Source organism: Takifugu rubripes, chromosome 1 (assembly GCF_901000725.2).
Source record: "Takifugu rubripes chromosome 1, fTakRub1.2, whole genome shotgun sequence".
Classification (NCBI taxonomy): domain Eukaryota; kingdom Metazoa; phylum Chordata; class Actinopteri; order Tetraodontiformes; family Tetraodontidae; genus Takifugu; species Takifugu rubripes.
The window spans coordinates 27,601,621-27,623,611 of record NC_042285.1 but is presented as its reverse complement, the minus strand read 5'-3'; the positions used below and the strand labels follow the sequence as shown (position 1 = coordinate 27,623,611).

The 21,991-nt window shown below is 45.0% G+C and overlaps 1 protein-coding gene across 7 annotated transcripts in view; it reads right to left on the bottom strand.

The window, feature by feature from the left end:
• Positions 1-8,311: 8,311 nt before the first annotated feature.
• Positions 8,312-21,991, bottom strand: part of col6a3 (collagen, type VI, alpha 3) — a 57,142-nt gene continuing 43,462 nt past the window's right edge. For 3 of the 7 annotated variants that reach the window (XM_029836430.1, XM_029836445.1, XM_029836454.1), the window contains 38 exons: positions 21,368-21,985; positions 20,580-21,164; positions 19,835-20,443; positions 19,385-19,722; positions 18,855-18,933; positions 18,628-18,773; positions 18,455-18,547; positions 18,327-18,380; positions 18,140-18,211; positions 18,033-18,059; positions 17,906-17,950; positions 17,651-17,704; positions 17,508-17,570; positions 17,362-17,427; positions 17,193-17,246; positions 17,064-17,099; positions 16,910-16,972; positions 16,628-16,690; positions 16,345-16,407; positions 16,131-16,193; positions 15,961-16,011; positions 15,834-15,869; positions 15,695-15,757; positions 15,506-15,568; positions 15,372-15,404; positions 15,247-15,283; positions 15,153-15,164; positions 14,576-15,069; positions 14,368-14,470; positions 13,554-14,255; positions 13,247-13,355; positions 13,103-13,158; positions 12,754-13,014; positions 12,500-12,574; positions 11,703-11,873; positions 10,467-10,529; positions 9,484-9,669; positions 8,312-9,069 (listed from right to left, as the gene is read on the bottom strand). In XM_029836430.1, the coding sequence (XP_029692290.1) occupies positions 9,032-9,069; positions 9,484-9,669; positions 10,467-10,529; positions 11,703-11,873; positions 12,500-12,574; positions 12,754-13,014; positions 13,103-13,158; positions 13,247-13,355; positions 13,554-14,255; positions 14,368-14,470; positions 14,576-15,069; positions 15,153-15,164; positions 15,247-15,283; positions 15,372-15,404; positions 15,506-15,568; positions 15,695-15,757; positions 15,834-15,869; positions 15,961-16,011; positions 16,131-16,193; positions 16,345-16,407; positions 16,628-16,690; positions 16,910-16,972; positions 17,064-17,099; positions 17,193-17,246; positions 17,362-17,427; positions 17,508-17,570; positions 17,651-17,704; positions 17,906-17,950; positions 18,033-18,059; positions 18,140-18,211; positions 18,327-18,380; positions 18,455-18,547; positions 18,628-18,773; positions 18,855-18,933; positions 19,385-19,722; positions 19,835-20,443; positions 20,580-21,164; positions 21,368-21,985 (5,744 nt within the window). In that variant the 3' untranslated portion in view covers positions 8,312-9,031. The remainder of the gene's footprint in view (positions 9,070-9,483; positions 9,670-10,466; positions 10,530-11,702; positions 11,874-12,499; positions 12,575-12,753; positions 13,015-13,102; positions 13,159-13,246; positions 13,356-13,553; positions 14,256-14,367; positions 14,471-14,575; positions 15,070-15,152; positions 15,165-15,246; positions 15,284-15,371; positions 15,405-15,505; positions 15,569-15,694; positions 15,758-15,833; positions 15,870-15,960; positions 16,012-16,130; positions 16,194-16,344; positions 16,408-16,627; positions 16,691-16,909; positions 16,973-17,063; positions 17,100-17,192; positions 17,247-17,361; positions 17,428-17,507; positions 17,571-17,650; positions 17,705-17,905; positions 17,951-18,032; positions 18,060-18,139; positions 18,212-18,326; positions 18,381-18,454; positions 18,548-18,627; positions 18,774-18,854; positions 18,934-19,384; positions 19,723-19,834; positions 20,444-20,579; positions 21,165-21,367; positions 21,986-21,991) is intronic. The other 4 variants (XM_029836436.1, XM_029836443.1, XM_029836446.1 and 1 more) reach the window with 4 other exon arrangements.

Below are 21,991 nucleotides of genomic sequence, written 5' to 3'. Positions count from 1 at the left end.
GGTGCCGCGGTTTCAGCGAAGTTTTGGAGGTTTTCACTGCTGTTTGCAGCATGAAACACTCAGACAAGCACATGTTGCTGCCCACAGCCTCGACAGTCCACAGAACTCATACTTTTACAATGTGCTGGGAATTCAATTAGTAACCTTTTGTTAAAGTCTGAGTGTATCTGACAACAACAAATATTAACACTCTTGCTCTCTGGTGCTCAGGTGGAGCTGCAGGGTCTTAGGCTCTGTTGAATGAGGTCATCTTTTCCAGGGGTCAGAGGTCACCTCTGACTATCATCATAGAACATGACATGACAGAGGACTCTTAAGATGGTATTCCCACACAGATACAGGCTAATGTGCTTGTTTGTCTTTTGGGATTTGGGCAAATTATCTCTAAAACCTAATGTTTAGTTATAAAAAAGGAGCTTGTTTAAATCTGGGCAGACTTGTAACATTAATGAGGCACAGAGAGTGTCTGATGCTCACTGAACATCATGTAAACTGGTGTATAATGGACTGAAGGGGGTCAGTGAACTCTTTTTTCAAGCATACCATCGAGTTCTTTCTAAGATAGTTCTGAGGTCTCCCATGGCCAAATACCAGATCCGTCTTGGTTCAGGATGCTTCTGATTCCACACACGTCACTCACCCTGAATCCATCAAACCAGCCCCAGACCATCTCGCTGGCTCATTGTGTTTGGTATCAGAGGCGCCTTAAGCTTCAGGAAAATGTGGAAAATGTGGCCTCATGCATATGAGCCGTTAGTGAACTGTCGGGGATCTGGCAGTTCCACTGTTTGGCCAGTAGGAGGCATCGTTTGCTAACATCTGGGGTGATGGCGGTTTAACTGGCAGGTTTTAATCATTAAAGCGTTCGAGCAATTAACAAAGTAACGTTTAGTCTGCATTATAAAATGCAGGACCATTTATTTCACAGAAAGATTTTTTTTTTTTTATTTCCCTTTCCAGTTGCAACTTTGGGGAATTGTTTGACAGAGAGCAGCAAACGCTCCCTCACATTCATGGAGCAAATGTTTCCATGTGGGATGATGAGTCATGAGAGCAGGAGGATGTGGGAGAGAGAAGAGGGGATGAGAAAAAAGAGAGAGAGCTCGGGGAGGAGGAAGAGGAAGAGCGTGACGGAGGAAACCTCGCAGAGACATTTGTGCATCAGAGCCAACTGGATGGACGAGTGAACGAGAGAGACTGGAAACTTGATGAATGAAATTAAAATCAATTGTCCACCACTTGATTATGAACAACGTGGAAAATATGGCAGCGTTTCAATACATCCCGCCAACATTCCAACATTTACGCAGATTTCCCTGAACTTTACGGCCACAATTCTGGACCTATTATCAGAATTCAGATCCTCGTTCCAAGTTTAATCTGATCATTTTTTGATTTAACCTCAGACGGGTTCCGTTGTCAGATTCCCACATGTGGCTCCAAACATCCTCCGGCATTCCAGTGAAACAAAGGAAAGATAATGAAAATCTTTCTCTGTGATTCCAAAACTGCTTATTTCACGTTTGCACACACGTTGGAGGTGACAGAGGTGTGAAGATCCGTCCTCTCGCACATTAGAAACGGCCGGCAGTTTGTTTTGGGTGCAGATGTTTTCCGCTCAAAAACAAGTGAAACGTTCCCAGAACAGAGTCGTGACCCCGGATCCTCTCATCCAGGAGCCGTTCTATTCCAAAGATGAGATCCTGAAGGTGCCGACAGGGAGCTAAAGCGGCTCTGCTGCACTCATTGGAGCTTTTATGGGCCCAACATGTTTCCTTCACTCGTGTTCTGATCCAAAACTGTCTCACATTCACATTTTGTTGAGTGGAAGAAAAAACAAAAGAATAGTGGACACAAAATATCATGTATTACAAACTAAACATAAAAAAGAAGTTTATACCGAAAGATTTTTTTTTTTTTTTAACTGAAGACCATTTTACAGTTGTGTAATTATTGGTTTTATTTATAATGAGAAGCTATAAAAACGGTCTGACTGAGAATTAAAGGGAATCCAGACCCGATCCTTGAGGGCCGGATCCAGCCGGGAATTCTATCCTACCAGGCAGACGAGCTCCCACCTGATCCCAGGTCAAAATAGCTGAGTACCTGGCCCAGCTGACAGGAAGCGACACAGTTTTTCCTTCACTGAACGTTCATCCGAGGTTGCCTGATTTTGTTTCCTGGAGCTGTGGAGTTTGGGCCAGTTGCTGCGGCCAAAAGCTGCAGAACTTTCCCAGTTTCAGTTGCTCCATCAGGTGCAGAGGCAGCTTCAGCTTCTGCACACGTTCACAAGGTTCCTTCACTTTTGTCTCATTTTTCCCAGGCGGCTGGAAAATCTTCCGCTCCCCAGACTTGAGAAAGACCCCGTTTGACATCTGGAGCGTATTGTGTGTGTTGCCGTAGTAATAAATCATTTCAGGTTGATGATTTTAGCGGCTCCGCTTTGACCCCTGGAACAGTGACCTTTGTATAAAGGAGTTTTCTCTTTCGGGTGTTTTTCCCTCTGGCGGGAATGTCGGCCATGATCTAACCGGCTCACATCAGCGGACTCTCCTCCACATTTCCTGTTGGCAAAGATTAACTGGCCACATTATTTATCTTTCCTCTGCCAGCCCACAGCTCCTCCACACATCAACTTGGTGCCATTTACAGTAAAAAGCAGCTGTAACTATTAAAAAGTCTAATATATAAAGTCCAAACTCAACATTTCTGGATTGGAGCTTTTCTCCCATTTGCTCCCTTTATTGATGGCAACTTTCGGAAATCTGATAAAAAGAGTCAAATGAAACCCAGATATTGGTGATTTTTTCTGCTCTGGACTTGGAGCAGTCGTGACTGGATGACGGTTAAGAGGACGTAAATTAAGTAGCATTTAAATCTCGTCCAGGCTGTTGGGGTGATTGGACAGGCTGATGTAAAGCAGCGCAGCTAACGCAGTAAATCTGATGGGAATCAGTCCAGAGAATCAACTCTGGTGACACCTCACGTCTCTAAATCCTTCCTCTGTGGAGTTCTCAGGAACATGTTGGGGATTTGAAGCCGGACGTTGAGTGAAGCTGCTGAGAGGATCCTGTGAAGGTGAGCAGAGAAGGTCGAGAGCTTGGTCACGTCTCTGTGATCTGACACTTCCTGAAAACGTCCTCATCAGTAAAAAAGAAACCGCTTCCACTGGGATGAAGTTCTGACCTCATGGTCACTCATCTCTGCTTGGAAAGGAGAACTCATCGCAGCTCAGGACATCAAAGACTTCCATTAACTCCACTCACATAAACACACGAAGCAACATTTTCTTTGGTTTATTTGTGTGTTTGTTTCCTCTTGGCAGCGCCGTCGGTGTTAACCACACACACGTAATCCCCACAGAAAAACAACTTTATGCATTTGAAAATAGTTTAACGTGCAGCCAAATCCAGCCGGACAGAAGAGTGGAACGTTTTCACATCTGTCCAAACATTTGAGAATAACGATGCATCGTGGAAATTACAACCGTCGTTGATTATTTTGTGATCCTTACACATTTCCATGGGAAAGCAAACATGAGGCCAGCGAGGAGATTACCGTAAATAAAGACCACCTTGTTTATCAGCCCATCAGAGGAAAACATGGCCTCCACCCAACAATGCTGTCATCCAGTTATCTGAGCATCCTCGACCCTCAGACCGTCTCCTGCTCGTGTTCCCCTATTTTAAAAGTGGACACACCAACGCTGACGACGGTAAACGGGGAGTTAAAGGTGTGTTATTCTGCAGTGAACGCGGGTTTAACCTCTTTCAAATGAATCAGATCTGTATCCCATTTTGAAAAACTGTGTGTGTCGGATGCTTTGGGCTGATTTTCTCCAATAAAACTATGATACAAACATTGATGCAGCGATTCTGCAGCATTTAAAAGGGAAACGGTCTCAGATTCAGCCCTCAACGCTCCCTCCCACCGACCCTCCTCCGATCGGCTGGTTGTTCCTGAGTCCTGGAACGTTCCAGCTTGCGTAGCTCTTGTGTGATTGGTGTTGACTCTCTCTCCTCACCTGCTGCTCCTCATTCCTCTGCCCGTCACACCAGATTCTCATCAGCTCGTCCAGGACCGGGGAGAAATGAAGCGCCGCCTCATCGTTTGCAGATCAGTCCTGAATCGGACTTTAATGGCAGCTGAGCAGCAACAACTGCAGGAAATCTCAGCGCAGCAGCTGTAAATAAAGCAGCTGAAGGTTGTGTTTAGTCTAGCCAGCGTGCTAACATGCGTGCTGACCTTAATGGAACTCCTGGCTAACACTTGCGTCCACCATCTTGTTCTCATGAACGTGGCTGAGGTGGAAAATGTGAAGCGCACGTACACCTGCGAGGACAAACAGCCGGTTGAGACAATTAAATTTGGGTGTCTTAAGGTCCGAAACAAACGTCTGCGGCTGCCAGGTTTCGGGGTGGTGTTTGCAGATTGCAGCAGATTGTGGTTATGCTAAGAACATGATAGCTGCTAACTTCCAAATGCTAACTTCAGCTCATCTACACAGGGGGGAAATCTGACCACAACATCTAAACGGCTGTGATAAACTTATTTCCCAGTACAGTGCATGAGTGCTTGTTCTTTCCAGCCTCTCTGTGGGAGTTCTCCTCTGGAGGGAAATTAGTTTGGGATGGGACACAGACACACAAACCAGTGGGAACTGGGAGAGGAAGTGAATGTGGTTGCAATCTTGTCACAGCTCAGTGAGGAACAGTGACATTTTTTCCACAAAAACAATTGATTTAATTTGGTTTAGTTTGAGTTTTGAGGGGAAAGTAAACAGCAACTAATCAATGACAACCTTTTAACGGAGAGGCAGGTTATTGTAATGGAGTATAACTTATCAGATGTTGCTGGTTCCCAGTCCTGAACATTTGTGTTGAGTCCGTTTGTGTTTGTGTAATGAGTCATAATGGGCCTGTGGAAAAACACATGTAATAATTAGTGTGAAATTCATGAGCCCTGCTAATGCATGTCTCATTTTCAGCAGCGTTGGACAGATGGGACTTCTTAGTTTTATGGCGCCAACACACAAGAAACAGAAGGTTTATGTCTGAAATGTGGACTCTGCTCTTAAACGGCACAATGGAGCCGTTGTTGCCGTTTCCTTCGCTTCACAAAAGGCATATAAAGAAAAGCAGAGTGAAAACACATGTTTGGAGATGTGTCGTTAGAGTCTTTCATTAACGCCTTGTTTTCTCATTGTGGGTCTCAGTTTTCATATTTACTGATTCTACAACCAAACTGAGAACATTTTTACAAACTGAGGACATTTTGGCCGGTCCCCATAATTCATTTTGACATTAATTAACATTAAAACTTAAGACTGAGTTTAGCTTAGGGTCAAGGTTAAGGTTAAGGGGTTAGTGGTGATGTGAGGGTGGGGAACGGTAAGGCCAACGGAGATCTCCAAAAAGATAGAAATACGTGTGTGTGTGTGTGTGCGTGTGTGTGTGTGTGTGTGTGTGTGTGTGCGTGTGTGTGTGTGTGTGTGTGAGAGAGAGAGATTCCCTGAGAACAATGCTGACTCATAACATGTGCTGCATTCTGTGTTTGCTGTTGGAACATCAATGAGAACTTAAGTACATGCAGACTATTAAATTGAAGCCATTTGTGGAAAATAAATTGAAAAGTGTCTCAAAATCTTTCCGGAGTTCTGCGGTCATTTTCCCAGGATTTGGACAGAAATGAGCCTCTGATGCTGAAAGGTCTCCGAAAACATCCATCAGGCTTCTTACGTGATCGACTCCACCTGTGGATCCTACGATCTGTACCGGGCTGACAACAGCCAATCACAAAGAATTCTAGTGGAGTCGTGGTCACATGACCTGTATGAGGTCAAAGTGTGTGATTTTGTCATTTATATCAGAAGATAAAACTGAGAAGTGTCGCTTTTACAGTACAAACTGGACGTCATTCCGCCATAATCAAGTTCCAGATGATCAACTTGTATCAGTCTTATTTTGAAAGAATCCTGACATCTTTAATCATCTCTGATCTGCCCTGATCACTGGGAGAACCACGAGGCCGAAACCTCGATCTGGTGGGCAAAGCTATGAAAGCAAAGCTCAGGGGCCTCGTTGCTCTCAGGTCCTGGTGAACTGATGTTGGGGGAAGCTGCAGAACGTCGTCCGTAGCCCAACACAGCCAGCAGAGGGTCACCGATGGACCCGTGTGCTGCTCCAGTGGCTCTTCCTCCTCCTCCCCCTCCTCCTCCCCTTCCTCCTCTTCCTCCCACGTTCCTCGTTTCATTTCACCTAGATCACCATTTGGAAAGTAGCTGAGCTGACCACAACTGCACGAACATTCAGCTCCAAGAATCCACTGAAAACACACTTAATGATGAGGTTTGTGGAATGTGTGCAGACGGAGCCGAAGCGCTTTGATGTGCAGAGCTGGCGTGCCGACGTGCTGGCGGCCGTGCATGAATCACGGGCCGGCAGACAAACCCACACAGCTACTGGTTTGCTCACGGTGGAGCCAGTTCATGGGAACGCTCTTCTTGCTTCTTTTGGCTCCCGGTAATGTTAAGGAGGACCTGACAGTCAGGGGCTGTGCCTTTTATTTCAGTTTCCATGAGCGGCTGCCTGCTGACGGGTTTTCCCTGGCTGGTTCGAGCTGAACGTTCTGCTCACCGTGGAAATGATGACAGAACAACCAGGCGCTGCAGACTAGTGTGTGTTCCTCCCCTTGGCTCGACCTGCGGCTCCTGTTGGGTGAAAGGAAACCAGTGTGCTGAGTTTCAGAACCACCTCTGTCTCGGGCCCCCGTCAAGATGTTCCGTCAGTCACCAACGTGCTCAACAAGGTGCTGATACGACGTTTTCCTTGTTAACTGTTTTAAACAGAAACACCCGAGCACCACTGCGGTTTATTCAGAATCCACGTTGTTGGACTGAGGTACCAGCACAGCCCATAAAGTTTCGCCTGACGTGCACTTCAGCTTCAGTAATTCAACGGGTTCCCACAGAACGTTCCCAGAACGCCGGAAATTCAAAGCAGAAATCCGGTCTGGAATTCTCTGAAGGACCAAAAGGAGGAAATGTGATGAGACACAGACAGACAGACAGGCAGGCAGGCAGGCAGGCAGGCAGGCAGGCAGGCAGGCAGGCAGACAGACAGACAGACAGACAGACAGACAGACAGACAGACAGACAGACAGACAGAACATGCCCTCGATGATAACTGGGACTCATGAAGGCGCTGATGGGGGCTTCTGATGAAGGTTCTGCACGGACCAGTTCCGGCCTTGGGCTGCAGAACAGCCCAGCACATGAACATGAGTTGGATTTTACAAAGGGAACGAGTGATGGAATGGAGGGAAATTAGGAAGAGTTCATCAAAACAAAACTCTTTCAAACAAGCTGGAGGGAAAACATCTGGATGTTTTGGCTGGAGACACAAATGTCCCCGAGAAGGTCTCCTCTATCACTGACAAAATATTTAATGTTGGACGCTCCAGACGATGACAAGACGCCACTCAAAGTCCTCTCATTTCTCCAAATGTTCCCAAAGTTTCCCTCTGAGTGTAAATCGGATTTTGACGGCAAACCGACCTCTTGCTCGGTCAAATGAAATGTTCGATTTTTTCATCTGGACCAGAGCCGCAACTGGTCGGTTCCCCTCACGGTTCCTGGAGGTGGAGGGCAGGTTTCAAAAACACTGCAATTATGTGGAGTCGGCTGAATTCCTGCCTGGGTCATTCCGGACTTTAATGTAAACATCTCAGTCATTAATCCTGACGCTCTACCTCCCTCCCACCGCCCCCCCCACCCCCCACCCCACACACACACACACACACTTTGAGCCAGTTGAGGTCCATCACTGAACAACGCCGGCTGTGTTGGGACCAGATAGCGTGTGGAGAACAGACACTCTCTGCTCTGTTTTGTCCTTTTCCTCATCCCATCCTGTTTTATTTTGAAGTCTGGTGTCATCCTGGGCTTCCTGTCAAGTCTCCCGCCTGTGTGATTGGGTTGCCCTCCCTAATGTGTTCCACCTGTGTCTCGTTGCCTCCCTCCACCTTCTTTATCAGCTGTACTTTGCCTTCCTGCTGTTCCAGATTGTCTTGTGAGTGTTCTGGTGTTCTTGGTTCCGTCAGTGTTCTCTGGGAGTCCCTGACCTTTGAGTCTCTGGGATATTCGTAGCGCTGCCTCATTATTTGACCCCCCCCCCCCCAGTAATTGAGTACTTTAGAATGAAGGGGCACCACTGTCGCTGGTCATGTGACGCATCTTTCCTGGGACATTTAAAGATTGTCTACGTTTACATCTGTTTGTTCTGATTCCAAATAAAGAAAATTAGAGAGTTTATTAGAGAGTCTCATTCATTTTTATTTCCTCTTTGCTCAATGAAACACAAAGTTCAGCAAAACCAAATGAAACATGATGACTAAAGTCTGACAGGTACATTCCATTTTTCATTAGCTGTGTGACTCTGAGTGAGTGAATTCTGAAGCGCTTCAGAATCCGAGCACGTGGTTCTGCCGCTCCAGTACACGCGCCGCCGTACTAGACCTGCGAAACCGTTGCTGTGGATGGCGTGACTGTGAAGTAGTGATAGAGCCATTCCCCAGGGATCAGGTGAGCTCCATGAAAGGAATGAATCAATAAAAGTGAACGTGGAATGTAGAAAAATGAAATAACAACAGATACTGGATTGAATAATGCCGTTTTTGAATGTGTCTTTGCTCATCTCTGTCCAAGATATTCATATGTTTCTTGTTTAATTATAAAACTGCCTTTAAAAAAAAAAACACATTAATGATGTCGGCGCCAGAAACATGACTGAATGTATTTAATAACTTTACTTGTAAAAACATACAAACTAGCACCAGTACGTTAAACAAACATGCAGCAAATCTCCCTTCTTCCCTTTTTGATGTGAAAAATGACGACTTCAAGAATTTAGGGGGGCTAAAGTCCGTGAATCCAGTGCAGTCACCATTACGTTGGTATTGCAGCCTGACAATGGTCAGTTCTCCTTAGAATCCCCAGAACAGAAGGTGAACATCTCGCCACGGGTTGTTGGTTCTATGTTCTTATTGCAGCGGCGACTCGTTTGACGTTTGCTGCCAATGGAAGAGAAACGTGCAGAGAAATTGAATCAGCAGACGGGAAAAAACAATTTCAAGTGGAGCAAATTTAAACAGAAGCCAGATTAAACTAAATGATTTAATCTGGACTGCAGGTGATTATGTATCTGCTTATTTAATGTAACCAGAAAAATGAAACTAAAATATCCTATTTAACTTTTGGACTCATGAATGAGAGCCGCTTCCACAACAAGAGTCAGTTGAGCAGCATATCGGCACCGGTCCATACTGGGACGGCTGGAAATGTCCCCACAGAGACAGTAAAACCACATGACCTCCGGTTTAGAATTCACCAAGTGCCGAGAGTAAAACAAACAAGACTGTTTTCTTTCTGGTTTAATCTCAGAGATTATCGGACGGCCAAAACCACGAGACAGTGAAGAAGTGTACCTTGTTTCCCACACGCCTTCAGACACTGCTCGTGCGTCTCAAAGCGGTTGGCGTTTCCACCGCAGCCGCCGTACCAGAAGCGCGTGCAGCTCCCGGTGGCTGCATCATGGTGCCATTTGAGGACAAACTTGGCACAGGGTCCCTCCGATTTGGGGAGCTGGCAGATGTTCACAGCTGCAGCGAGCGCTGAGAAGAAAGAAACAAAAAAAAAAACGGGTTTACGTGCAGCTCTGTGAGGAACAGCTCTATCTGCACTTATTAAATGAGCGTTACACGTAATGAGACGTAATAACTGAGTGTTGCCAGTGAGCCGTTGTGGAGTGGAAATCTTTATAAATCCTCTAATAAAAGGCTGAAGGAAAGCAGAGCAGACATAAAATACGGCACATGACGTTCTGAGTAAACAGCGGGAAGACGTGCTGCCAGATTTCTCCAGCAGTCAAACCGGCTGAACGAGGCTTTCCGTTACTCTGTGGTTGCTGCTTGGCTCACTCCCTCACACAAAGCCAAGGAGTCTCCGGCTGCACCCTTGGCCCCCTCCTCTTTCTGTCACTCATTTAAGACCATCTGAGACAGCGAGGAGGTGGGAGGCTTTCTGGTGGTGAACAAAAATGCCGTGGAGATCGTGGAAGTACAATTACGCACCATGGATCTATCATCTAACCTTGGCGACCTGATGTGGCCAGATGTGCAGCCAAAATCAGAGGTGGTCTGAAATGCTTGACTCAAACTAGTTTTTGATGATGTCAAGCACTTTCTCTTCCTATTGGCATTCACGGAAACCGCATCAAACAAAATGGTTAAAAGTTTCCCCAAGACAGAAAAAAGAGAGCAACGTAGATGTTCTTGGTTCCCAAAAGCAAAGGAGCAGAAATGCTAAAAAACCTCTGGGCTTCATTGGCGGCTAACCCCCTGGAAGAGCTTCGGTTGGAGCGTGGTTGCTGTTTGCTGCTTACATGTGCACAGCGGTGTTCAGGTCTTACCGGGAGGGGGGAGGATCTCCTCCTGTTCAGTCTGTGGCACCTTTGGTCGAGGTTCCGACACTGCTGAAATGGAAAATCAAAATTCATCTCAATAGGTGCAGCAGCTGAAAAACTACCCATGTAACACATAATAAGACGATAAAGAAAAGGCTCGTTTTTATTCCCTCCCATCCCATCACAGCTGTGAACCATAATTTACCCAACATGCACTGAGATCAGCTCAGACTGTCAGGGAGAGACTGAGATGACGGCAGCAGAAAGATTTCCCTACTAATTTCACACATAAATGCCAAGACTCACTTCTGTGGTTTATATTAACCAGTAAAAGCTAATAGTGAAGGTTTATAAGCTGCTTAAAAACTGCCTCCAGGTGATATTTTTTTAAGTGTTAAATTGAGCACTGATGGGGACCTAGATGATGTTATGCTGTCAAAACAACACAAAACGAGATGACGTTTAAAAGCGGAGGCGAGTTTGAGTGTAAACGTTAAACGTTCGGTTCAACAGAAGGAAAGAGCGGTTTGTCATACCAGCTCTCGAAGAAGCGGCCGGGCCCCTCGATCACAGAGGACCATCCCCCGAGCAGCCATTTTCCCAAAGTAACCTGTAATCTTTTGTAATCTTGTGGAATGAAAACACGCCGCTACCTCTGGATGCGACCACAGCTTACTTAGCTTCTTTCCTTCCTTTTCTTCTTGTTCTAGTTTTAAAATGTTGATTAAAACACAGCTGTACGCTCTGTCACGGCTTTGTTGTTTGTGTCATTTCCTGTCATATGGTTTTTAAAGTTTTATGTTTATTTTCCCATGTTTGTTCTTCCTGTGTTGTGGTTTCGACCTCATGTCTGCCTGGTTTCCATAGAGTCCTCCCCTTCTTACACCTCCCAAATCAAAAAGTCTTTACCTATAATGAACTGCAGTGAGACAACAAAACGGTCTATCACACCTCAGACACTGGCTAAAGGTCAGATTTCAAGGTTAAACCCTATTTAAGACAGCAGGTAATAAATTGCATTCTCAATAAACCCTTCTGTTGGTACTTCGGCCCTAAATGATGATCTGAACTGATTTGTTCTCACTGTAAATTTCAGTTGTACCAGATTGGTCAATCGTTTATTTATGCGCCACATAAACTCTTCCCAGTTAAACATCTGGAGACTAAACCCATAAAAGATGTGCCATATGACGCCATCGCGCTAGGAGGAGCTTTATCCCGGCGAGTCTGCCGATGACTTACCTGACCTCAAGCAGTATTTCAAGCAGTGGGTCTTGGAGTTGAACCTATTTCTATTTCCTCCACAGCCTCCATAAAAGAACTGTGAACAGATCCTGTTCTTTCTGTCAAAGAACCATTTAGCCTCATAGCCTCTGCACGGCATTCCGGGATCATAGTCAAGAGTGCATGGGTCTGCAAAGTTATTAACAGGAACATGCAGCATAAAAGAGACAACAGCAATCATCAAAGACAGCGACTCTGTTAGGTATTAGGTAGCAGATCCTCAGAAAAGAGTTAAATGAAAATGACTACATGATGAACATGCTGCAGACAGCTAAGAAAGGTTTAGTGTCAAGACTTTAACGAGAGGAGCACATTTTAAACATCACTACGCTCTCCTTTCAGCCATTCCTCGACAGCTTTCACAGTTTTTCTTCTGTTCAATTTGCAGCCTATATTTTCTACTTAAGGGCTTCGCTACACAAAAAACAACGAGCAGTAGTTTAGTGTGAGTAGATAAAGTTTAGGAGCTGACCCACAGGTTGTTTGGAACATGCTGGTCACTTGATTCACAGCACATTTGTATAGCAGCTGAGATGAAGGTCTGAGCATTACAACAGCTGCGTTAGGTTAAACCGCCAGATTTTATTTATGTGACTAACATACCGCAGAGCCAAACATAAACATACGCAGCACATTAGCGTCATTAAAAGCAGAAAAATGCCAGATGGATTACTGGGAGATAACTGGTTTGGGCCTTATGTGGCACATTGTTGGAATCGCCAGAAACGACAGAAGCTGGCGGCACAGTCACTCACCGGGGGCCGTTTTGGACCTTCGTTTACTGCCGCCGCGGCTGGTGGGCCTGTGCACGGGTCTGGGATCTGCAGGCTCTGTCAAAGAAAAGAGCCGTCGTGAACGTGCATCTGACAGCCTGTGATGCCACAGAGAGACTGTTTGACTCAACTCCTACCACAAAGGTAGGATTCTACCGTGGTTTGCTCTTCTAAGGGGGCATTTTGTCAGATAAAAGGGGAAGAAGGTTGTTGGGGGGGCTTGTTTGAGGACTCACTGGTGGTCATGATGCCTTTACGGGTGGAGACAACTTGGCCGTCTTCAGTGCGGGCAGTGACCACAGCGTGATACGTCTGAGAGCTGTCCAGCTCGCCCACCATCAGTTCCGTGCCGGACACGTTGGTCTTCAGAATCACAACATGGTCACGCAGGCGCGTCACGGTCACCTCAAAGTAGACAAAGAGCTTGGGCTCTGGGTTGCTCCAGTGCAGCTTCAGGCTGCTGGAGGTGACGTTGGCGATGTGAAGCGGCTCTTCCTCTGTCAGGGGGGCAACAACCAGTGAAGTCTAGGATCTACCCCCACTATCAGTGCATGCATTGGTGAATAAAAAAACACCAAATCCTACCTGTGTGCTTTTCTGTGACCACTGATTGGTGGTTTTCATGATGCTTCTGTTGTGGCCTGTAAAAAAAAAAAAAAAAAAGACAGCTCATATAATAATTAAGGTTTCCAAATCACAGAATGAAGAATTTAGACTGTCTGTACTCACTGGTCCTCCTTTTGCTGTGGGGATGTGAAGGGGTTTTTGTACGGCTGGTCACTCTGGAACCACTTGCAGTTTTTAGAGACTTCCGGTGACATGAAGAAAGCATTTTCAACTGAAAAGGAAAAGCAGGATTCACTCAAGCAGCCTGTGAATGCTGCCAAATAATTGGAACTCATTATGAGGAACTCGCTGCAGTCTGGAGCACAATTAGTGAATAATGTTGCTAAATGTTTGGGAGGATCCAGGTGTGGCATGTTTCATGGATAAACCGTTTTGAATTCATGAATAAAACAGACAGATGTGAACTCACTGCTGATGTATTTTGGCATCAGCTGGCCGAAGGTCTGCAATTGTCGCTCGTAAAACTGTGATAAGCTGTTCAGACGCTTGAAGAAGACATCGGTTGGCTCGCTCGCCATGTGTGACAGCACGCGGACGTCTGCAGCGCTCAACTTCTCACCCACGCCAAAGATGACCAGGAAGAAGCCCCTGCATTTGGCCTCGGTGGCAACGCGCGTCAGCTGCACTGCGTCTTCTTCCACACTTCCTGTCACAAAGAGCACCAGAACCTTCCTGTCCCGCTGCAGAGGGGCCTTCTCGAACACATGCTCCATGGTTGCTTCCACGGCTGCTGCCAGCGCACGTCCGCCCTCTAACTGTGGAGTCTTCTCCAGGAGAAATTTGACAATTTCCTGAGCTGAGTGGTGTTGGGTGAGCCCGACGTCCACGTGGAGAGGAGAGCTGGTTTTGTTGTGGATGTATTCGTACGGTGCTTGCTGGATCACAGCCACTCTGGCGTGGTGGAGAGATGATGTAGGGTTGGAAGACACCTGGAGCTGCTCTACTATGTGCGCTATGTAGCGTTTAATCTCTGTGAAGACTGTTGGGTAGGTGGACTCAGAGCCGTCCACGAGGAAAGCCATATCAATGTCAACGTCTGTAGCGGAGGATCTTCTGTCTCGGCCAGCTGGTGGTGGCACGTAGTCACAAGCTTGGTCTGGAGCGCAGGTATCTGAAAAGACAAATAGATAATAATGACCCCTTCTGTTGTCAGAAACCCTAGCGCTGTAAGGATGGGCTTGTGCAGCTGGGCCTCGTGGCTTTGGAACCACCGAAGAGCTTACCAAAGCAGACGTGACAGCTCATAACCTTCTGGATGACTGAATTGTATTGGGCACTTCCCGGGTTAGGAAGGAGAATCACCTGTCCAAGTGCCGTGTTGTTGACCTGGTGCATAAAGAAAGTCAGAAATTGAGTTTGTCTGAGCAGCAGATAACTCAGATCCATTCACAGCTGAAATCTTTTAGCTGCATAAGCAGATTGTGGTTTCACCTGCAGGGCTTTGGTGAGCGCTCTGTCTTCACGGTTTACCAAGAACAAAGAGGAAATTCCAGCATCGTGAAGGCGAAGTGCTGCGTTAGTAAGTGTTTGCAGTTGCCCAGCTGGTCCTCCGACGAAGAAGATGGCCACCTTCCTCATGAGGAAACCACTGCGCACTCTCTTGAAGGTGTTGTGGGCCACAAAGTTCATGGCGTTGTCCAGCTTGCGCTCCTTCCTGGTCTGCAGCGTCTGCAGCCCCTCGATGTGTTGAAGCAGGGCCCGTTTCTTCATTGCGTCAGCGAAGCGGATCTCGGTGGTGACTTCATCATTGTACAGGGTCAAAGCAACGCGAGCGCCTCTGGGACAGTTGCTCTCAGAAATGGTGATGTCTCTGACCAGGCGCAGGACTGCGTCACGCATGTTGTTGAAGTTCTGGCGGTTGTTGCTCTGAGAGACGTCCAGGGCGAACGCCAGCTCGGTGGGGTAAAGAGGGCATTCCTGCTTACCTAATGTGCACATGGACGTCGAGCATACACGCGTGATCAAGTAAGAGCGACGTGCACTGTTTAGCTGTTTATTTTTTACTTACCAAAGCAGCAAGCTGGAAAAGCACAACACAACATAAGGTGAGAAATGAACCCCGCAGTCATTTGTGTTTTTATAGGGCTTTTTCTTATACTTACGACAATTATCCCTGATTTTCCTGACCAGCTCACATTGCTATGGACAGAAATTTAGAGAACATGTTAAAAGAATCTGTTGAAATGAATTTTATATCAACCTAGTAGAATAAAAATTGAATCCATACCACAACCCCTGGTCCCCTCGGTCCTTTCTCTCCCTGAGAAAGTGGTGACAAAATATAAGACGTGGAAATGACACAAGTGTGATTCTTTTGGGAGCATCCATTCCTTCATATGCAGAGAAGTTTAAATTACTTACAAAAGGCCCTGGATATCCAACCTCTCCCTTCTGTCCGGGTGCACCAGAGTTTCCAGCAACACCCTTTCGAAGTAGAGAGATGTCTTTTAAATAGGACATTCATCCATATCACTGGCTACCAAACCTGAATTCCCTATTGAGCAAATACATCATTAAACAAATAATTCAGTTATATCAGCAAGATTTTACCCTCTGTCCCAGATTTCCTCTGGCTCCAGGTATGCCCTTGGAGCCTGGATCACCGGCAGCTCCCTGGAGAATTCAATGAAAATAAATGACTAGACACCCTCAAATTAAAGGCACAAAACCTATTTTCATGCTGTGTCACCTTTTGACCTGGGAATCCTGGGAAACCCTCATCACCCTGCGGAGTGGGAAAAGAACTTTTAGTTATCAACATATCTAATTTTCATTAAAAAAAATCCTTAAACTTATTTCAGTTTTATTTTTATTACCTTTCTTCCATCAGGCCCCAAGCCGCCATACCCATCCCTACCATCTTCACCCTGAAAAAGAAAAAGCATTTTCATCAAGCATACTGTTCATTCATTCATTCATTCATTCATTCAGTTCAGTTCAGTTCAGTTCCTTTAGTAAAGACAAACAGAAACAGTTTCATCCTTACAGATTCTCCACGTGGACCAAGAGGTCCGACCACACCCTTAGGTCCTGTATCTCCTGGCTCTCCCTACAGACACCGAGGCAGAAATGTTTTATTAGGAAGTGAAGCTTTAAATAAAACGCCGTTGCTGTTTTCCAATTTCGTGTTCACGTGTGCTCAGTCAGTGATCTATGCTCCTAAGACTGTGTGAAGAAGAATGTCTCTTCCTCTGTGGTACCTTACGACCCGTTGGTCCTCTTCTGCCCTTGTCTCCAGCCGCACCGGGGTTACCTCCTGGACCCTGGTAGTACGACATCATTATTTGACATGTCCTTTTTGCACTTTCAGTATGGGTAGTTTTGACTTAATTGTTTTTAATGTTATTCTACTTCATGTTTTCAGAGAAACAACTGACATACCTTCTCATTTTAAAATAAAAATCATTTTACAACTGAAAATATATTCTTTCTATTCTATACTAATTATAAATGTGTTCCTATAACAAATATATGCTTTCTCACCCTGGGTCCAGGGTTCCCTTCTTCTCCTATGGTGCCTGGTACACCATTTGGTCCAGGTGGTCCCTTCAAAATGCAAGAAAGTGATGAGACAGTGTCTCATTTGTGTCATGTTTTAGTAATAATGTAATAACATGAATTTCTAATTAATGGGAAATCCCGCTTCAAACATTTGTCGTGTGGACCCTGCAGTTGAAAAAAGTATGATGCAGTTCAGTGCGACTGAAGTTCTGGGCTTCTGTTTGTATTATTAAGAAAATGTAGTGCAGCCAAACGTCAGCTTACTCTGGGTCCTCCGATACCAGGCTCTCCTGCAGGACCAGACACTCCTGGACCACCAGGGTTTCCCTTTGAACAGCAAATTGTGGTTACAACCAATGTTACTGAGGCTGACTCGAATGTTGAGCAATGCATGATTTCATTCAAAAAACACACTTACAGGCAGTCCGGGTGAGCCTCTTCTACCATCAGGTCCCTGATGTGTGAGAGCAAAAACGAGACTCAAATAAGAATCCAAAATGGTTTACACCTCCCCGTTAAGCCAAAATGATGATAGTCAGCTGTTTACCGTTCTTCCGAGTTCTCCAACCGCCCCCTTTGCTCCATCTTCTCCAGGTGCTCCCTATCATTGCAGAGAAAATATATCAAATTAAAGACACTCACTGCAAGACAAACAGCCATCCGGTATTAAAACAATTAAAGCACTTGGGAGAAAAATGCGGAAGGATAAGAAATACCACTGGTCCAGCATCCCCAGGGTCTCCTTTAGGTCCTTGTTTAGTGTTATCTTTTCCACTTGTTCCCTGTTAAACAGGTCAGAAGACTCGTGACCTCAGTGTTTATTTTCTAAATTAATAATCTAATGTTTTCCAGTAACACTCACCGGGTCCCCTCTGATTCCTGTTGGTCCTCTCTCTCCAGCTTGTCCTTTGAGACCTTTGGGACCCTGAAATTATGAGTAAATACACATTGGCAAAAATGCAATGACTAAGGCCAAGCAGACAGACTGCAAAATAAAGTACTCACTCTTCTACCAGGATTTCCTCGGTCTCCTGGAGGTCCGGACACTCCACCTTTGCCCTTGAAAAATGTGTGAAATGCCATGAAATTAATAGCTTTGTCTAAAACTGTTCACTTTCACACACACTGACGCCTGTGAGTCCACTGCTTAATTTATGTTAAAATATAATCCAGATGATGTCTTGGCCTTTTTTTCCCCCATGATTTTCCCTCTTTAAACTGTGTTATACTTGCATGCATCATCGTATGAAATGAACTTACCTCTTCTCCATTAATTCCATCAAGTCCGATGTCTCCATATTCTCCCTGAAAAAATGTGCCACTTAGTCAGGAAATCCGTTTATCCTTGAATTGTTTTCTTTTTGAAAACAGACCAAAGAAAACTCACCGTTTCTCCTGAATACCCACGACCACCCTGAGGAGAAGCAGAAAAACAGTTAGACCATAGATAATTAAAGTCACATTACAGACATTAAAGATGTTTCTTTTTTTTACCTTGACGCCCCGCTGACCTGGGCATCCCTGAAATCCTTGAGTTCCATTCACACCAGGAAGGCCTCTTTCCCCCTGTCATAAAATGGAGCCAGTTAAATATTTAATAAATTAGAGTTTTGGTGAATTTTTTTTTCACTGCAGCTTTTGGAGCATGCAAGTTTTTTGTGAGCTGTTTGTTCACACTTACAGATGTACCCTCATCTCCAGGATGTCCTTGACTTCCTTGTAATCCTGGACTACCCTAAAAAAACAAAAAAATATATATTATAATATTTCTTTTACATCACATAATACCTGAATGGCCTGGATTACTACCTTAGTCCCTGCAGTTCCAACTGATCCACGGTCACCTCTGGTGCCGATACACTTGCACGGTACTGCGCAGCACTGCCTCTCTGCAATGTTGTCCTATAGGGTAAAAGAAAACTGAACGTTAGGCAAGGGTTGGAGTAAACACCAAAATCCAGTTCTTACTTATGTCTACTTACCAGCTCTTCCATTAGTTCATAGTCCAAGTCCATGACATTGAGTCGCAGAGGTCTGGTGTACCTGAAGCCACGGCCAAACTCTAGCTGCAACGCCTCCTCAAATTTAGGCACCCGCTCCAACCCAACCAGGATGAAACTGCTCACTCCTGTTTTTCACAGGGAACACAGCCTGTTGTGATTTCACATAACCTTATAAATAGAGTTGTAGTCCTAAATCATCCTTTTACCTGACTGCTGAAGTTCTTCGACGCGGTTTTTCATTTCAACAAATGGTGCATCGAGACCATCAGTGAGATGAACAACAATCTAAAGACAAAAAATAACTGAATACTTTCAATCATTTTCCATATGATTTAATTGGTAATTTTACACTTATTGTATAAATGTAAAACTAGTGTATTAACCATGAACCTGCTGTGAGTCCTTCATTGATATATAATTACTTCTATCATTATTTTGAAAACTCTCCCTGGATCTAACAGTGCTTTTCAGATGTAGTACATTTTTGACCACTGAACCCTGGATAAGTCCCGTTTTACACAGGATTGATAAATAGACATGTCCAAACACATTCACACCATTACCCATTCAAAACCCCCACAACAAAGGTAGAAAGGGAGTTCAGAGCTGGAAGGCAACAGTACATATTAAAACACCACACCAGCACCGTTCTGCATAACAGCCCCACTTTGAAAGAAACTGTGATGTTATATTAATGAAAACATTGAAATACAATCACACTTTTTCAATAACAGACCTTGACGGCATTGTCCTGTCTGCCTTTGAACCTCTTGGTGTAGGCTGAGATGGTCTTGCCATTGAGGACAAATGGACCACGGGAACGCAGTGCCCTGAAGGCCTCAAATAGTTCATCAGCATTATCTGTGAAGTCAAGGTGGGCAGGCTCAGAAGCGGAGTCCATGGCCAGGATGCCCACTTGCACTGATGGAATCTGCCCGGATGTGCAACTGATAGCTGCCATTTTGGAGATTCTTTGCAGAATGCTGCTCATCTTGCTCTGGAGGTTAGGTTGAGCAATGAAGATGTTCTGGGCAGATACATCAAATCCCACCAACACCTCTATGTTGCATGTGGCTGGAAAACAAATAATGGTTCATTCGAAGGCAAACATTTTTAGGAAGACAAATGTTGTCTAGGAATTTAAGTTTTCAAATTTGTTAAACAGTTGACTAAACAAATGTCTTACTTGTTAGACTTTCCAGCAGATCAGTACACAGCCTCCCTTTGACTTCATCTTCCAAGGTTTCCAGGATTTGCTCCAGATGATCATTAAGTCCATCCACATCGCTTGCCCGTGCCACCATAGTTGATGCACTTGCAAGGTTTTGTAGCTCACTTTCGTTGTCACCTATTCCTAAAGCAAAGACTCTCACTCGCTTGTTTTTCAGACCAAGGGCAGCTGTCTTGCTCTCATCTGCTAATTTTCCTCCGGTGACAACCATGAGGACTTGAGGAACACCCTGATCTATTCTACTACCTCTTTCTTTGGTAAAGTGAACATCTTGAACATGGCGAATGGCTGCACCTGTGTTGACTTTATTTCCTCCTTTGTACTCTACCTGTTTGATGGCATCCATAATGTCTTTCCTGTTCTTGTAAGTGTTGAGGTAGAAAGCATCATTCACATCGGTGGCATATTGTGCCAAGCCAAATTGCAAGTTATCTCTCTCGGTAAAGAAAAGGTCAACAATATTTGAAATGAATGTCATTAAATTATCAAAGTTGACCCTGCCCAGGTTTATGGAGCCATCTACCAAAAACACGATATCAGCCGTCTTGGGTGCAGGCAAGTCTGCTGTTGGGAGAAGAAATAAAGGGTGTTAAAGTTTAAAAATTGAGAATTTGGTGACTAAAGAAACCATGATAATAAAGCTGAGGTGAGCAGAGTAAGAGATAAAAGCAAATTGGTGTCTAAATTGTGCACTACTCACTAGGTTGCTCATAATCTGGACTAGGCAACACTGGGATGGTCCCATTCAGTCTGGTAATCAACCTCTCTCGAATTTGCGGCAGACCCGAGAATGTAGGAACTTGAAGAACATCCTCTGGGCTGGTAGCAAGTTGGACTAGCTGCTTTGTGTTAGCACCAGCTGCACCAACGCCGATGCAGTTGACCTGAGAACTTTTGAGCAAAGGTCCATAGATGGAAACATCCTGTGGAGACCGTCCCCCTGTGATAACAATTAGATGCTGCGAAGCATCAAATTGACGACTGCCGGAGGAGGGTTTAAACTCATTCTCTGTTACGTACTTGAGTGCATCACCTAAATCTGATGACTGACCGCCCATCAGACGAAGTCTTTTGATAGCTGATATAACAGCTTGCTTGTTGTTGTGCGAATTTAGGGAGAATTCTGTTTTAACTTTATCTGAATACTGGACAATGGCCACACGCACTTGATCAGGCTGCACATCAAGTTGCTGAACAACACTGAGGATGAAGTCACGAATATTTGCAATTCCAGATACATCCGTAGTTTTTGAGCCATCAACAAGGAAGACGATGTCTTTTTTGCCTACAAAACAGGCACAACAAAAGAATGAATATTTTCTGCCAAAATAACTAAAATAACTCTTGGTATACAAGTTTATACTGAAGTCTTTCATCAGTTGCAGAGCTAGACAGAAACAATTGCTATTCATCACTATAAAACCATGATACATCCTTCAGTCACTAAGAAGTTGAAAGCAAGTTAAACCAAATGTCAGCTTTTCTTACCGAAGTCAATTGTCGGGCGGACATAACTGCTGATATCAGCAGCAGATATTGTTTTGACTGAATTGATGAGAGTTGACTCCACTTCTGGTAGCTGTTGGAAACTGTTGACAGTGTATACAAGTTCAGGCTTCAGGGAAATAAGTCTGAGTTCATTTGGATCTGCATTCCTTGAACCGACTGCAAGAGGTGCAACCAGGTTTCTCTTTAGTTGGTTGGCTGCCGGAGAAACATCATCTGTAGACTTTCCACCTGTTACTAGAATAAGGAATTGGGGCACACCATCTTCAATACGGCTTCCTGCTGTCCGCTGATAGATATTTCTTGAAACAAATTCAAGGGCCCGGCCTGTGTTTAGGCGGCTACCACCTTTGCTTCGAAGCTGAGCAATGGCCTGGCGTACCTCACCTTTGGTGGAGTAATCATTCAGGCGAAATTCTATTTTTGGATCGTCACTGTACTGTACCACAGCAACTCTGACCTTATCTAAGCCGACATCCAGCTTCTCAACAACTCTTCTTATCATGTCCTGGATGGCAGGAAACTCACTTTGCACAGCTGTGGTGCCATCAACTAGAAATACAACGTCCCTCTTTTCTCCCCCTGTGGATGTTGTGATGACTGTTG